Source organism: Quercus suber, unplaced genomic scaffold (assembly GCF_002906115.3).
Source record: "Quercus suber isolate HL8 unplaced genomic scaffold, Cork oak 2.0 scaffold_758, whole genome shotgun sequence".
Taxonomy (NCBI): Eukaryota; Viridiplantae; Streptophyta; class Magnoliopsida; order Fagales; family Fagaceae; genus Quercus; species Quercus suber.
In genome coordinates this window covers 121,301-135,648 of record NW_027070194.1, presented here as the reverse complement: position 1 = coordinate 135,648, position 14,348 = coordinate 121,301, and the positions used below count along the sequence as shown (strand labels likewise).

General features: G+C 32.2%; 2 protein-coding genes across 2 annotated transcripts; one reads left to right on the top strand and one right to left on the bottom strand.

The window, feature by feature from the left end:
* Positions 1-5,823: 5,823 nt before the first annotated feature.
* Positions 5,824-7,500, bottom strand: LOC112036664 (GDSL esterase/lipase At1g28650; the record flags this gene model as incomplete). Its single annotated transcript, XM_065766931.1, is given in 4 exon segments — positions 5,824-6,129; positions 6,454-6,724; positions 7,346-7,416; positions 7,419-7,500. Coding segments are annotated over 4 exon segments (711 nt in total), but the record flags the coding sequence as incomplete, so codon positions are not given.
* A 2,302-nt stretch (positions 7,501-9,802) lies between these two features.
* On the top strand, positions 9,803-14,035 carry LOC112036695 (GDSL esterase/lipase At5g45910). Its single transcript, XM_024069524.2, has 5 exons — positions 9,803-10,078; positions 11,065-11,286; positions 11,384-11,532; positions 12,379-12,655; positions 13,547-14,035. The coding sequence occupies exons 1-5, from the start codon at positions 9,832-9,834 to the stop codon at positions 13,765-13,767; spliced, it is 1,116 nt and encodes a 371-aa protein (XP_023925292.1). The 5' UTR covers positions 9,803-9,831; the 3' UTR covers positions 13,768-14,035.
* The last annotated feature ends 313 nt before the right edge of the window (positions 14,036-14,348 follow it).

Genomic DNA, 14,348 nt, shown 5'->3' with positions numbered 1-14,348 from the left:
CCATTAAAACTCCCAAACAAGAGAAGGGAAGAATATTTTAAAATTATTCTTTTTATTCCATTCCATTCCCTCCTCCCAAGCAGAGTCTTAGGGTTTAGGGTTATTATTTCCTTGTTTTTAGATGCTTTTAATGTTATTTAGGTTAAGTTTGGTTCTTGTTATGGTTTGGTATTAATTAGAAGTTATTTTAGAATATATTTTCTTGATTGACAAGTTTTATGGAGCCCTTAAACAGGCCTCTCAGTCTGTAAACGTTTTTTAAAAGTAATTATTTAATCAATAAAAACTTTTGTCTTTTTATTTTCTGATGGATTCCAGACCTTTTCTTCTTGTGGATTCAAGGAACTCTCATGGATTCAAGGTTATTTTTAGAAGCAAACGTGTTTTGTTTCTTGTTTTCTAGAAGTAGACGTGTTCTGCTTCTTGACGCTTCCACGTCCTGCATCACATAGAATAAGAATAATAACAAAATCTTAGAGAGAGCAACTAGAGTTTATTAAGAAAGAGAATTGTGAAAATGAAAAGATAAAAAAAATAAATAGAAAGTGCAAGAGATGAGAGAAATAAAGTAGGTGAATATGTGAGGAAGTGTAAATATATATATAGATATATATAGATATATATATATATATTATATTTATTTATTTATATTTAGGTGGACGGATCTGGTTGTGGAGGGCTAGAAATATCTCAACTCGTTATTCAAACCAGCCTCCTAGATTATTAATATATATACAATGTAATAAGTGTTTTATTTATACTTTTAAATATAGAAAACATCTATTGTAAACACCCAATATGAGATTCAATACATTAGTGACGAGACACTCTTGGACCATGGGGGGCAGTGGACCCCTAATTTTTTTTTTTTAATTATTAGTATATATGTAGATATTAATTTAACAATTTTGTTCTATAAAATTACACTTTTCCCCCTTAACAATATCATTAATTCTTTTGAGAGTAGGCTATAATAACAAACTTTTCTACAATATTTTTACAAACTATTGAGATAGCAAATTCTTATTAGTTTGCATCTAGAACTGCCACTTACATCACTTTTTTGCATAACAATAACCATTAACTACATCAGCAATTTATAAAAACATTTGTAACTCTAACATTTTCATCATTTTTAATATTAAAAATTTATTTATAGATATAAAATTTAAAACATAATATACAAGCCCAGAAAATTAGCCCAACAATAAAAATTACCAATTGCAACAAAAAAAAAAAAAAAAAATCCAATTATAAAATTTAAAACATAATATACAAGCCCAGAAAATTAGCCCAACAATAAAAATTACCAATTGCAACAAAAAAAAAAAAAAAAAATCCAATCAACCAATATTACTCAAAACAACAACTCGGCCCTTAAAAAAAAATTTTAAACCAACTAATTTTGTTCTTACCCAGCAGTACACATCAAAAACACTTAAAAAAAAAAAAAAAAAAATCCTCGTGGGTAAACAACAGATTCAAAGGCTAGAACCACGAAACGTAGTTTGTAACAAAGCTGCCCCTTCTAATTCCAATTCTTAGCTCCATCTCTGCAATACATGCTTACATAATACAAATTTATCCAATCTATTCCATGTAAACCGAACAATACTAAACAAGAGAATTTAATAATTTATGATGAAAAAAAGAAAGAACAAAACATACATAACTATATATGTACTAAGCTATCATGTATTCGACTTTCACAGGCTTTGGTGATTTTTTGATTTGATCAACTTTTCATCTGTTTTTAACCTCGTCATTTATTTCCTTTTCTTTTTTCAATATCATCGTGTTTAAGAAACAACACAACAATTATTTCCAAATTATCATATTTTGAAAAGCTATGTAGCTGCCACTGGCCTTAACAACTTGGAAGTTGGAAGTTAAATAAAACAATTTGCAGACTAATATGGATAAACCAAATGTTAACTAAAAATAATTTTAACATGAATTTAGATTAAAGTGGTTTCATTACTGAACCAACGGCTCGTCAAATCATGTAGTACATTCAAACTGTGACACAGTCATATATCTAAATGTTACCACGTGACACAAATAAAATTAAAAAGTGATTCAAATGTTATTATTATAAAATAAAGTTCGGTTGTTTTTTCTTCTACCTAGATTTCCAAATTGGTGACTTTATTTTTGCATCTTATTTCTACACCTACCCTTCAAACCTTGTAGAGTTTCAAGTAACTGATTTTATCATATATCTAAATGTTACCACGTGACAAAAACAAAATTAAAAAGTGATTCAGATGTTATTATTATAAAATAAAATTCGGTTGTTTTTTCTTCTACCTAGATTTCCAAATTTGGTGACTTTATTTTTGCATCTTATTTCTAAACCTACCCTTCAAACCTTGGAGAGTTTCAAGTAACTGATTTTATAACTTAAAATATAAGTGAATTGTATTTTGAATGATGTTCAGTCAAGAAAAATAAATGAAGGAGATAGCTAAAAGTCAGAAGAGTCACAACAGCACATTCAAATCATGGAGACTATTAGCCAAGCGAAGCTTATTATAAAGTTGAGAGAGCGAATAAATAAAAATTCACATCAACCATGGATCTTTCTTCCTCTCTTTTGTCACTGAAATTACCATTTATCAAACTGTTGCTCTCACTGTTAATAGTCACCATTAGAGGCGTGGCTGGAAGTTGCTACACATCTATCTATAGCTTCGGAGACTCATATGTCGATAGCGGAAATATGCAGTATCTGGATGCAGACGTTTTCGGCTGTTATGTGCCTCCCTTTGGCGAGAGCTACTTCCACCTCCCAACAGGCCGTTGCTCTAATGGTCGTCTAATAGTAGACCTCACTGGTACGCATCCATGCATGCATGCTTGCACTACTCTTCAAGCTTCATATATTCAACTCCCAACAATGTTAAGCTTCTTCTTTTCATCTCTCTATTGTCTTTTGTTAATTTGTGGGTTTTCTTTGTTTTCTCTTCTATTGCGCGCAGCTGAGTTATTTGGACTGCCATTGCCACAACCATATCTTAAGACTTGGAATGAAAGTGTTGCAAATGTTCAAGAGGGTATAAATTTTGCAGTTTCGGGAGCAACAGTATTGGATGCATCTTTTTTCGAGGAAATAGGATCGGTTGTACTTACAAACGTCACTCTAAGATATCAATTAAATTGGTTCAAGGACTTTCTGGCCCATCTTTGCAACACATCTTCAAGTAAGTTAGCTATATAATATTGGTCGTCATTTTCTTCTTTTTCTGTTCTCCTAACAACCCTTTCTTTTATTGGAAATGAATGGTAAAATTTATGTTAATTTGGCAAAAATTTAACTTACTTATTCGGTGCTAATGATTCCTCTAATCTGCAATGTAATTGTGAGTAGCAATTTAGGGAACATATAGACTGTTGTCGCAAAGTCATGAATTTAGGGGGGACAAGATTAAAAAATTAATCTTAATTAATTTTAACAGCAAATATATATTTTATATCATTAAAATAATGAAAATAATATTCATTGTCAAGAACGGTCAAATCAAAATATCAATATAAATACAAACACTTTGAAGATATAATTTGATTCTTCAAAATATATTAATGTAAAAATATTAAGAATATAAAAATATAGCTGTGAAGTTTTACATGACTCAATGCCTTGAATGCTTTAAAAAAATTATGTAAAATTTAATATTTTATTCCTGTCTTGTAAAGATTTATTTAGATACCGTTTATTATTGAAAAATAAAAACACTGTAGTAAAATAATTTTTTTACATATATAAATAGTACTATGAGACTTAAATTTATATTAAAATTTGTGTTTAGATGATTTTTGTGAGTCCGTAAATAGTATCTTGAGACTCACATTTTTTTTCAGCAAAACACACAAATACAGACGTGTTCTCTGTTTCAGGGCAGTCCAAATACTCACTAAGTAGTTAAAATATGGTTTATAGCAAAAACTCTGAGTTTGAGATAGGGTATTTTTCATAAAATATAGTGTTAAATTTTTTTTTAATATAATTTATTAATAACACCTATTAACATGACAATTTATTTGTTTATTTCTCAAATTCTATACTCTAAATTTGCTTAAAAGTCGGTAGATTTTAAGAGTCCTAGTCTAGTAGTAGAAAAGTAGGTCATTGTAAAGGTAGTTCCATCGTTATTAGGTGGGGACCAAATTTTAATATAAAATTTGCTATAGGTTTATTAAAAAATACAAGTTGTCGTGGGAATGGTAGTTTACCAGTTACTGGTTACGTATTGTACCTGATCCAGTTAGTATGGATGGTTGAGATTTAAAGTTACAAAAAATAATTTTAAATCTCAACCATTAAATATACAAATGAATAAAAACAAATATAGGTAAAAAAAAAGTAAAAAGAGAGTTATGAGAGAGTTGGGTGAATTACAGGGTGCAGTTACATTTCCCAATAGGTGGAGAAAGTCGTTTGTCAATTTACCGGAGTCTAATAAGACTTTTTAGTACAATTTTGTAATATAACTACGGACGTTTTGGGAGTTCAGGTGTCAAATAAGACTTTTTAGCGCAATTTAGTAATATAATTACGAACATTTATATTAGTAAAGTTATATATTTAATAATATAACTTCACAAAAAATTATTTTACCTATTTTATGTTCTTACTTTATAATATATCTAATATTATTAGATTTATATTTTTAACTATTTAATTAAAATAATATAAAAAACTCATTAAAATAAAATAAAAAATATTCACCACAATCTTTTCAACCAGCCACAATCACCTCCACGTCCACCACCACCACCACTCCACCAGCAACAACCTCAACCACAGCCCAAGGCAAGGAAAATAAAAAACAATCCACCACCCAAAACAGCCACAACTACCAGAAGCACGACAGCCACATCCACAGCTACCAAACCACCATTTCAATCACAACCCACAGTCAAACCCACAAACAAACAAAAAAACCAAACCACCACCACAACCACTATCACCACCAACACAAGTACCAAACCCATAGGAAAAAAAAAAAGAAAAAAGAAAAAAAAAAATCAAACACCAAACCACCAAACCCATAGCCACCAAAACACCACCACAACCACAGCCACCATCACCGCCCCTACAACCACAAAACCCACAGAAAGACCCAATACAAATTGGTAAACACACACACCCAAATGCAAAATCAACCCAGCCAGCCACTGATCCCAGTCAGTAATCTAGCAACAACCCATACCACCATTAAACCCATCGATTCAAACCACCCAACCACACAAATCCGACCCACACCGGCCCACCACCATGAACCTACGCCGGATCACCACCACGAACCCACACCGACGATCTCAACGAACCTAGGTGACACCACGAAGAGAAGGCTTGGTTCAGTTTAGAGGGAGATAGGGGTGGCGCTGGAGAGAAAGAGAGGCTGGAAAGAATTGAGAGAAGCAAGAGAGAAAGAGAGAAAAAAATAAATAAAAGAGAGAGACTGAATAATATATATATATATGTATATATTTACATTTGAGTTATCGTACATAGCCAAAACTAGCTGTGAATCGTGGAGTTAAATTATTTGGTTTTGGCCCTACTAATGTAGTCTTATTTTTAGCTTCACCGATACTAATGCTTTAAAGGATTTTTGGAAGTTCAGGGGTCAAATAAGACTTTTTCATACAATTTAGTAATATAAGCTGTGGACTTTTTGAGAGTAAAAACTTTATACATATTAGTGGCATGATCTCTCCCACCCCCCGCCCGCCGCGGTTAAACATGTATGATATTGTGCATATAAATTAAAAAAAAAAAAAAAAGAAAAAAAAAAGAAAGAATTTTGTTATTGAAACTCATAGAATATTAAAATGCCTAATGCTCCGAAAATGATTTATTTTCATGCGTGGTCATTTGAATTTTTGTGGCATTTTCTGAAATGCACAAGGTACTAAGTCGAGGAGTGGTGTATGGCCCTTCTAGTAAACCAACGGTAATCCATGCATATGCTGCTTCTGTTAAGTGAACGCCATCCCAACTAACATACTGTGACGGGTCATCACAAAGAATTGTCGATGGCTGGCCGCATCCATGTGATGTGTTGATAATTGTATGGCCTCCCCCTCCGCAGCATGATTTGAGTGTTCCTTCACGAGTAAACCCTGAAATCGACATTAATTAGCACCAAAGCTTTTGGTATAATAAATATTTACTCTTCCAAGGGTTTTAACGCTTTTGAATATAAGGGATCAAAGGGCTTCTACAAAAAGAAATTGGATTTAAATCTTTTTGAGACTTGTACTTAAAGAAGTTAGAAGAAGAAAGAAAGAAAGGGCAATTGGAATGTCCCATTAATTAACTTTCTTGCCATCCTATTGTTCATTTTTCTCAAGCAAGAGTTCTACTAACATATATAATAATATTCAATCAATTTTGGTAATAATGTGGGAAACAACGAAAATTATTAAGAAGATTGAGTTAATATTGGGCTGGAGAACGAAAGAAACCCATTGAAGCATTGTAATAATCTGCATATATGATATTGGTTTGAGGATTTAGTGCTTGAATACTTTGTAGTTCTTTCTGCAGTTGTTCATTATGGTACTCAGCAAGCTTGTTATACTTTGTAAGACAGCCAGTTTCAGGGTCATATTCTTCAATATCTTCAGTTTCATATTTTGTTAGGTAGGATGGACTGCAACCAATTGGCAAGATTCCAGGAACTAAAAGAGTCACTGCCCCTAAGTCAATCAACTCCTGCAAGGCAATAGTTTAAATCATATATACAAACATAAATTGTTTTTTAAATAGTTCATTTGGGAGATAGTATTTGAGGAACATGTTTAGTTCAAGAGACTTGATATTTAAAACATGAAAAGTACAAATCCCTAATAGTAAATATATAAATTTTAGACATTTCTTTTCATTGAAGCAAAATTCTTTAAACTCCTTTTTTGTTGGAGTATAAGTAATAGCAGATGTCATAAATTCAAGGCTAATACCATGATTGGCCACGCAGAAAGAAAGGAATAGTGAACATTGTGCCAAAGCCTAAGGTTTCATATTAGTCTGTCTCGCTGAGACTCGCCCTAATGAACAACTAGTCCGCCCCTACGCGCTAGCCTTTACCTATCTATGGTCCTTTTGACTTTACTCATCGGCACCTTAGGTTGATAGTTAGGCTTCACGACAATACTACCAAGAAGATTCTCAGCGAGAGGCATACCTCTTGGTTCTTGTAGCAGGCGAAATATCACTTCTAGTTCTAGGTACAGAACTAAAATTTATTATAAGTGATAAACTAAATGCTATATTAAGAAAAATTGTTATAAAGAAAAGAAATATTTCTCTACAGTATAAGTAAGCATAAGCTCTTACGTTAATGGCTGTAGCCATTGCTTTTACCACCAGTGTCACGTATGCTGGCATATCTTCTAGGCTTATTCCAGAAAGAGCATATAATTATAGTCATCGCCTCCCATCTCTCCGACAAGAAATATAGAGCTTCCAATGATTTCATTGCATTCTGTAAATCACCATTACATTATTAGAGAAAATTGACTTTTTTTTTTTTTAATGAAGAAAATGGATATCTAAGCAACTGTGTTTTANTGAGAGGGAGGGATACAATATTCTCATCCAAAAAATAAATAAAATAAAAGAGATTGGATAAAAATTATCAAGCTTAAGCTGACAGGGGCAGGGCAATGATGCTGTGGACTTGTGGTGGCTGGTGGAGTCAGGTGTGGGGTGCTAGTCTGCCTCTGCTTCTGCTACTTACTGCTACCCAACTCCTCAATCTAAGGTCTTCTGCGTTTTGCCTTAAGTTAGGTTTTATTTTTATTTATTTATTTTGACTGGATTAGAAATCCCATTTTTTTTCTCTTTTATTATATGTGTGTCTTGTCGTTGGATGTTTTCCTACTCTTAGACTAGTTAGATCTCTAGTTAGAATTGGCTTTGACTTTTTTTTTCTTTTTTTTTGGTTTGCTTGGGTTTATTTTGGAGTGTTGTTTGGGCTTAATTTTTGCTACTGGGCTAATATTTTTTTATTGCTTTTAAAAATATTAATAGTATTTTTGAGGGGGCAAAGTGCAATTTTATTGAAACAATTTCTAAAAAAGAATATTATATATATACTAAAAATTTCTTTAAAAAATCTAGGGGGCCATTGCCCCCCCCCCCTCCCATGTCCAACAATAGCTCCGTCCTTAGTACAAACATTACATATTATTGTATTTTTGTTATATTCGATAATTTTTTTTCACATTTGACGATTCTATCCTCACATTATGCAGTACTAACATTATATGTGACTATACTTTGTCACAATCGATGGTTCTTCTTTATTTATTTTTTTTTTTTTTTATGATTTTACTGGACTGGACTAGCCAGTTCAACTGGAAACCAGACAACAATCTCGTTTGGTTATGCTTAAACAAAAATGTAAGTAAAAAGTAGATTTAGCCTCCATTTGAGAACCACATTTTGCGCATTCTCCAGCGGAAGTGTATTTTTTGTGGGTCCCGTGTACTATTCACAGGACCTACAAGTACCTTCATTCAGTAACTTTTTCTTTTATTTTAGTGGGGCATTGGACCACACCTGACTCCACCAGCCACCACAAGTCCACAGCATCATTGCCCTGCCCCTGTCAGCTTAAGCTTGATAATTTTTATCCAATCTCTTTTATTTTATTTATTTTTTGGATGAGAATATTGTATCCCTCCCTCTCATATGTGAATTTCTCATGCTTGTTTGACTAAATTGTGAAGAAGAGAGAGGCAGAGATGAGAGTCATAGAAGGAGGTACGTTAGTTTTGTCTAGACTCATATTTCTCTCTTTAATCAATGACAAAAATTCATATAAATATATAAATATATATATATATATATTATAAATAAAAAGTTGTTCAGCCAGCAGTCCTCTCTTTGTTTAATGAAAATGCATAAACAAACACAACACGCTACAGTACAACACCAGCAACACATCAGCACCTATTGCAGCCCATGTGATGTTATATGCTTTTTATGTAGTTTTGTCCGTTAGTAGTTTGGTGTCTTTAAAAAAATTAAAGAGATGTTTTTTTTTGGGTAAATAAATAAAGAAATATTTTGCTACTTTAAAATTTATTAGTTAATTGTTGGGCACTTGTGTGTATAGTGCTTGTCTATTATGTACAATGATTGTAGATTATTGACTATATATAATGACATAATAATTTCAAATTATATTTTATTTGTAGATTATGAAAAAAGTCAATTACCATATTTGATTTTTTCAATAAAAAAGTTTCAAATGATTTAAAAGCTAATACTAGTAGTGCAACATTGTCAATCATTAAATGTTGAGGAAAATCTTGATGTCCCAATTTAGGAAACTCTAGACGTCCCAATTGAGAAAAATCATGATGAACCAGTTGAGGAAAATCTCAACGCTTTCATTAAAGAAAATCTTGACATCCCTATTAAGAAAAATTATGCCCCCTCTAACTCTAAGTCTTGACTTTATTTTTGATTTATACTGCATAATGTGAAGATGAAACCAACAAATATAATGTTTTAACAACCTAGCAAATTGCCTACTTGTAATTACCGTAACCAAAAAAAAAAAAAAAAAAAGGTACCATAGAATTACCCTACAAATGTTCAAAAGGCATCCGAACACTTTTTTTAAATAATGGTAGGTAACTAACTTCTTTAAGAGATGCAAAAATCTGGTTACGTAAGGGTGTCTTACATTTAATACACAACTGTATTAATCCTTGGACAGTTGCTTTTATTATTAGACAACAATCTATATATTAAAAAAAAAAAAAAAATCTATATATTCAACATACATTTCTGGCAACTCATCTTCATCCATGGCTTTTACCATGAAACTTTTTCCCCTCCTATCCTTCTTATTCTTCACTTTGGGGACAGTACTATCAAGTCCTCAGCGATATGAGTCAATTTTCAACTTTGGGGACTCTCTTAGTGACACAGGCAATTTTCTTCTTTCTGGCGCCCTTGCATTTCCAGTAATAGGGAAGCTCCCTTATGGTCAGACCTTCTTTCACAACGCAACTGGCCGGTGCTCCGATGGACGCTTAGTGGTTGATTTCATTGGTATTTTTACTTGCTTTTCTTCTTCCTTCATTATTCTTATTAGTTAAATTCCTATATTCAATTCACAACAAGATCATATGAAAATGAAATTGAGCTTAAAAGCTGTGGTTTAGAGAACAAAAACTCGGTTCGAATTAATCTAAACTCTTCCACTAAATAATAATAAAACGAAGAAAAACTATTTTTAAATGCTAAAGCAGTGATACAAGTGACAAATTTAATAAGAAATAACACATTTGACTCTTCAAAACATTTCTTTTCACTTTTCAGTAAAATTTAAAAGATCTATATCTATGAATAACCAAAAATAGGTCCACGTCCAGCTCTTCAATACTACTCAAATTTTTGCAAGACACTAGGTACAGTGCTCAACAAGTTTGTAGAGCACTAGCGCTATGTACGATTTATATATATAGTTAAATTTTTTCACTCTGCTAGCTAAAAAAGTAATAATTTATGATGAGTGTTTTCATTGAATGTGAGCAATTCCAATAAAAATGCTAATTTGGCTAAAAAGTCAATTTAGCAACCAAATCCTTAAAAATGTTTCTACAGAAAATAAGTAAACTCAAAAAAATTAGAGTTTGAGCACTTAAAACAAAATTTATTTATTTATTTTAATGTGAGGTTTCAAAAAAAATAGTATTTTAATGTTTTGAAGGTTGTGATTGTGTTGATGGTTTCAAAATTTGTTTATTGTGTTGCTTATATTATTTTAATGTGTTGAATGTTAAAATAAAATCTTTAATACTGAATATATTATAAAATGAGATGTTAAAATAGATAAAATAGTATTTTGAGTTGCTAAAAACTATATTTTTTAACAACTTTGCTATGAATACTGGATAAGAGAATAAAGAGTTTGCTATATTGAGTGTAGTCAAAAAGTGAGTATAGAAAAATGACTTCACTTTAAAATCGATATAGATTGTAAAATCCCATGTCAACATTAAATTATTAATCAGCTGTGGTGAATTAAAATGTAGCTGAGGCATATGGGCTGCCATATCTCCCTCCCTATCTAGCAATAGACAATGGTCATGATTTCAAGCACGGAGTAAATTTTGCTGTTGCTGGAGCCACCGCACTTGATCCACAATTCTTCAAAGAACTAAAACTGGAATCACTCCTATGGACTAAGGACTCTTTGAGCATTCAGCTTGGTTGGTTTAAGAAGCTGAAGTCCTCCCTCTGTACGACCAAACAAGGTGACATTTACCTAAAACCTGTAATTACACTAATCCTTTTTTTTTTTTTTCAACATCAACTTTTTATGATATATACAACCTTTCATTTCTGTCATAGATTGTGACAACTATTTCAAGAAGTCGCTCTTTCTCGTGGGAGAGATTGGTGGAAACGATTACAACTACGCTTTCTTTGTCGGTGGAAGCATTAAAAAGCTTCGAGCTTTCGTCCCCGTTGTCGTTGATGCAATTACTAAGGCCACCAGTGTAAGCTCACTCATAAATGATCAAACTCTTCATGTCGGGCTAGACAGGTGGCCAAAATCATCATTAAAATATTACAAATATGATACTTCAAAAAAATTTTAATCACAAAAAATAGTAATTCAATACTTCCTTTATTATACATGTTGTTTAAATGACACCCATATATTTATCTCATCAATTTTTATTTTTTTGTACTAAAATATGTGGTAACTTTATCATTTTTCTTAAATTTTTTTTCTTAAAACACATTAAAAACTTTACTATTGTTTTTATTTTTTTATCGCTATAAAATGTTTTACAGAAAACATTTTTATCATTTTATTGAATTTGTTTCTTTGTAAAAAATTTTGTTAAACTTTAAAATATTTTCTATTGACAGTAAAATTTTTGTAAAATGTTATAAAATATTTTATCTTACAAAACTTTGATAAAACATTTTACAAAAATATATAGTGACAATCCAGCAACTAGTGAATATAACTGGTAGAATAAGTAATATGAAGAATACTACAAATTTAGTTTATTATGTAAATGTTTCAAACTGACGTGTCACTAATAATGAAATTCAAACACTCGATTATTATCATATTGAAGTGTGCACATTTCAAATTGATTTCTGCTTAAGACTGTAAACATTTTGTATTAAAATTTAGCATTTTTCCGGTAAATTTAAATAATAAATTAATAAATGAGTATCTGAATCACCTTTTTTTTTTTTTTTTTTTAATTATTATTAGTAACACATTTGTTAAAGTTATCATAGCATCACTAGGCTGGCTAGCTCTCTCACTCTTTCTCTCTCTCTATTTTTTTTTTTCATGAGATTTCACGTTTCATGATGATTAGGCATTGATAGAGGAAGGTGCGGTGGAGCTAGTGGTGCCGGGCAATTTGCCAATTGGGTGCTCAGCCGTGTATATGACCTTGTTTCAAAGTCCTAACAAAGCTGACTATGACCCAAAAAATGGGTGCCTAAAGGCTTTTAATTCTTTTGCTAAGTACCATAACAATCAGCTAAAACGTTCTCTCGAGATGCTGAGACAGAAGTACCCACATGCAAGGATCATTTATGCAGACTATTATGGTGCAGCCGTTCGATTCTTTCACGCACCGCGACATTACGGTGAGCTTTACATGTTTCTTCCATTTATGTGTGCCTTTTTTTTTTTTTTTTTTGGGTTGCAAAATCAAGACCTGTAAGTAACACATCAAAAAAAATGTAGACAATTACACTAATATTAATATTCAAATTCAAGTTTCCATGTATACAAAGATTTAATTTTTGTCACACCGTATACTTAATTAATAGTCATTTGGAAATGAATGACATGCTAAGATGAAATCCACTTATTTTAAAATGAATTAATAGAATTTTAAAAATTCATTGAGACAGTTATTTTAAGTACCTTAGAGGATCTTAATCGAACATGCATGAACTAACTTAGTAATGGTGTGATGTCATTCCAATGGACCAGTCAATAGTTCCATTAAAAGTGAGTCACCTTATTTCAAGAACCATTTGGACATACCTACTTTATTTATTTCCTACTTGAAACTCTCCAACTGTTTGATAAATACAACCACATTTATACCACTCTTTTGGCATTAATCCAATTTACTCTTTTTATTGGGCATGTGGCATTGGTTGTTGACAATTTGTGTGTGTGTGTGTGTGTGTGTGTATATATATATATAATAAGTTTGCTTCGTTTGTTTTTTTATTTTTTTTATTTATTTACCTTGAACCTAAGGATACGACTTGTGCTACTTATAATCTAGCCTAATGGGACATGGAATTTTACCATTTCTGATGTTCCAAGCTCATTTTTGGAGGATAAAGAGGTAGGGATCATGATTCTCTCTTCATTTCAAATGAAATAGGAGAGATTTTTTGGTCTTGACTGCTGATCAAGCCATTACATTGATTAATTAGTCTAGCTGGAAGTGAAATCTATGATACCCATGCAAAGTTAATTACAGCATTATCTAAGTTTAGGCTTATTGATGCATGCAGGTTTTTTCAATAGTACTCTAACAGCTTGTTGCGGAGGTGGTGGACCATACAATTTCAACAATTCAGCAAGGTGTGGCCACATTGGATCCAAAGCTTGTAATAATCCATCAGCTCATGTAAACTGGGATGGAATTCACTTAACAGAAGCATCTTACAGGCATATTGCTAAGGGTTTGATCAGTGGTCTCTTTTCCACTCCACCCCTATCCTCTCCCCTCTGAGATAGTCCAGAGCATATCTCAATGCTTGGCACACGAAAATGGCCAAACCAAGAAAAAACAAAATTTCAATGAAGATTTTTTGTTCCAACTTGCTTATCTACTTGGCTCTGCTTGGGTGTGTCCAATAGGAGTTGAAAATAGGATAGGAGTTGATGTTATTGTATGTTATTTTATCTTTATCAATTAGGAATGCATTGTATGCTCAGTTGTAGGCTATTTATAGCTTGCGTTTAATAATAAGAAGTCATCTGAATATTCTAGTAAAAAATCAAGCTTTCACTTGCTAAAGAGGTCTCGGTTATCCCTCAAAGCATAACCAGAAATTTATCCTTCTTCTATATTGTTAATTCCAGAATTTCCTCTATCTAACCATAGTCCCACACGGGAAAAGAGGTGTAGCACGCGGCCTAGGTGGGGGTGGTATCAGTTTGGTATCAGGGCAGGTTATGGCTGAGGATCGTGTGGGTAGATTGGAAGGTGAGGTTAACAACCTGACTTCCATGGTTGCGAAACGACAAAAGGTGATGAAGGAGATACATGAGATGCTTGCTGCAATGCATACTCGTTCTGAAAAGCATACG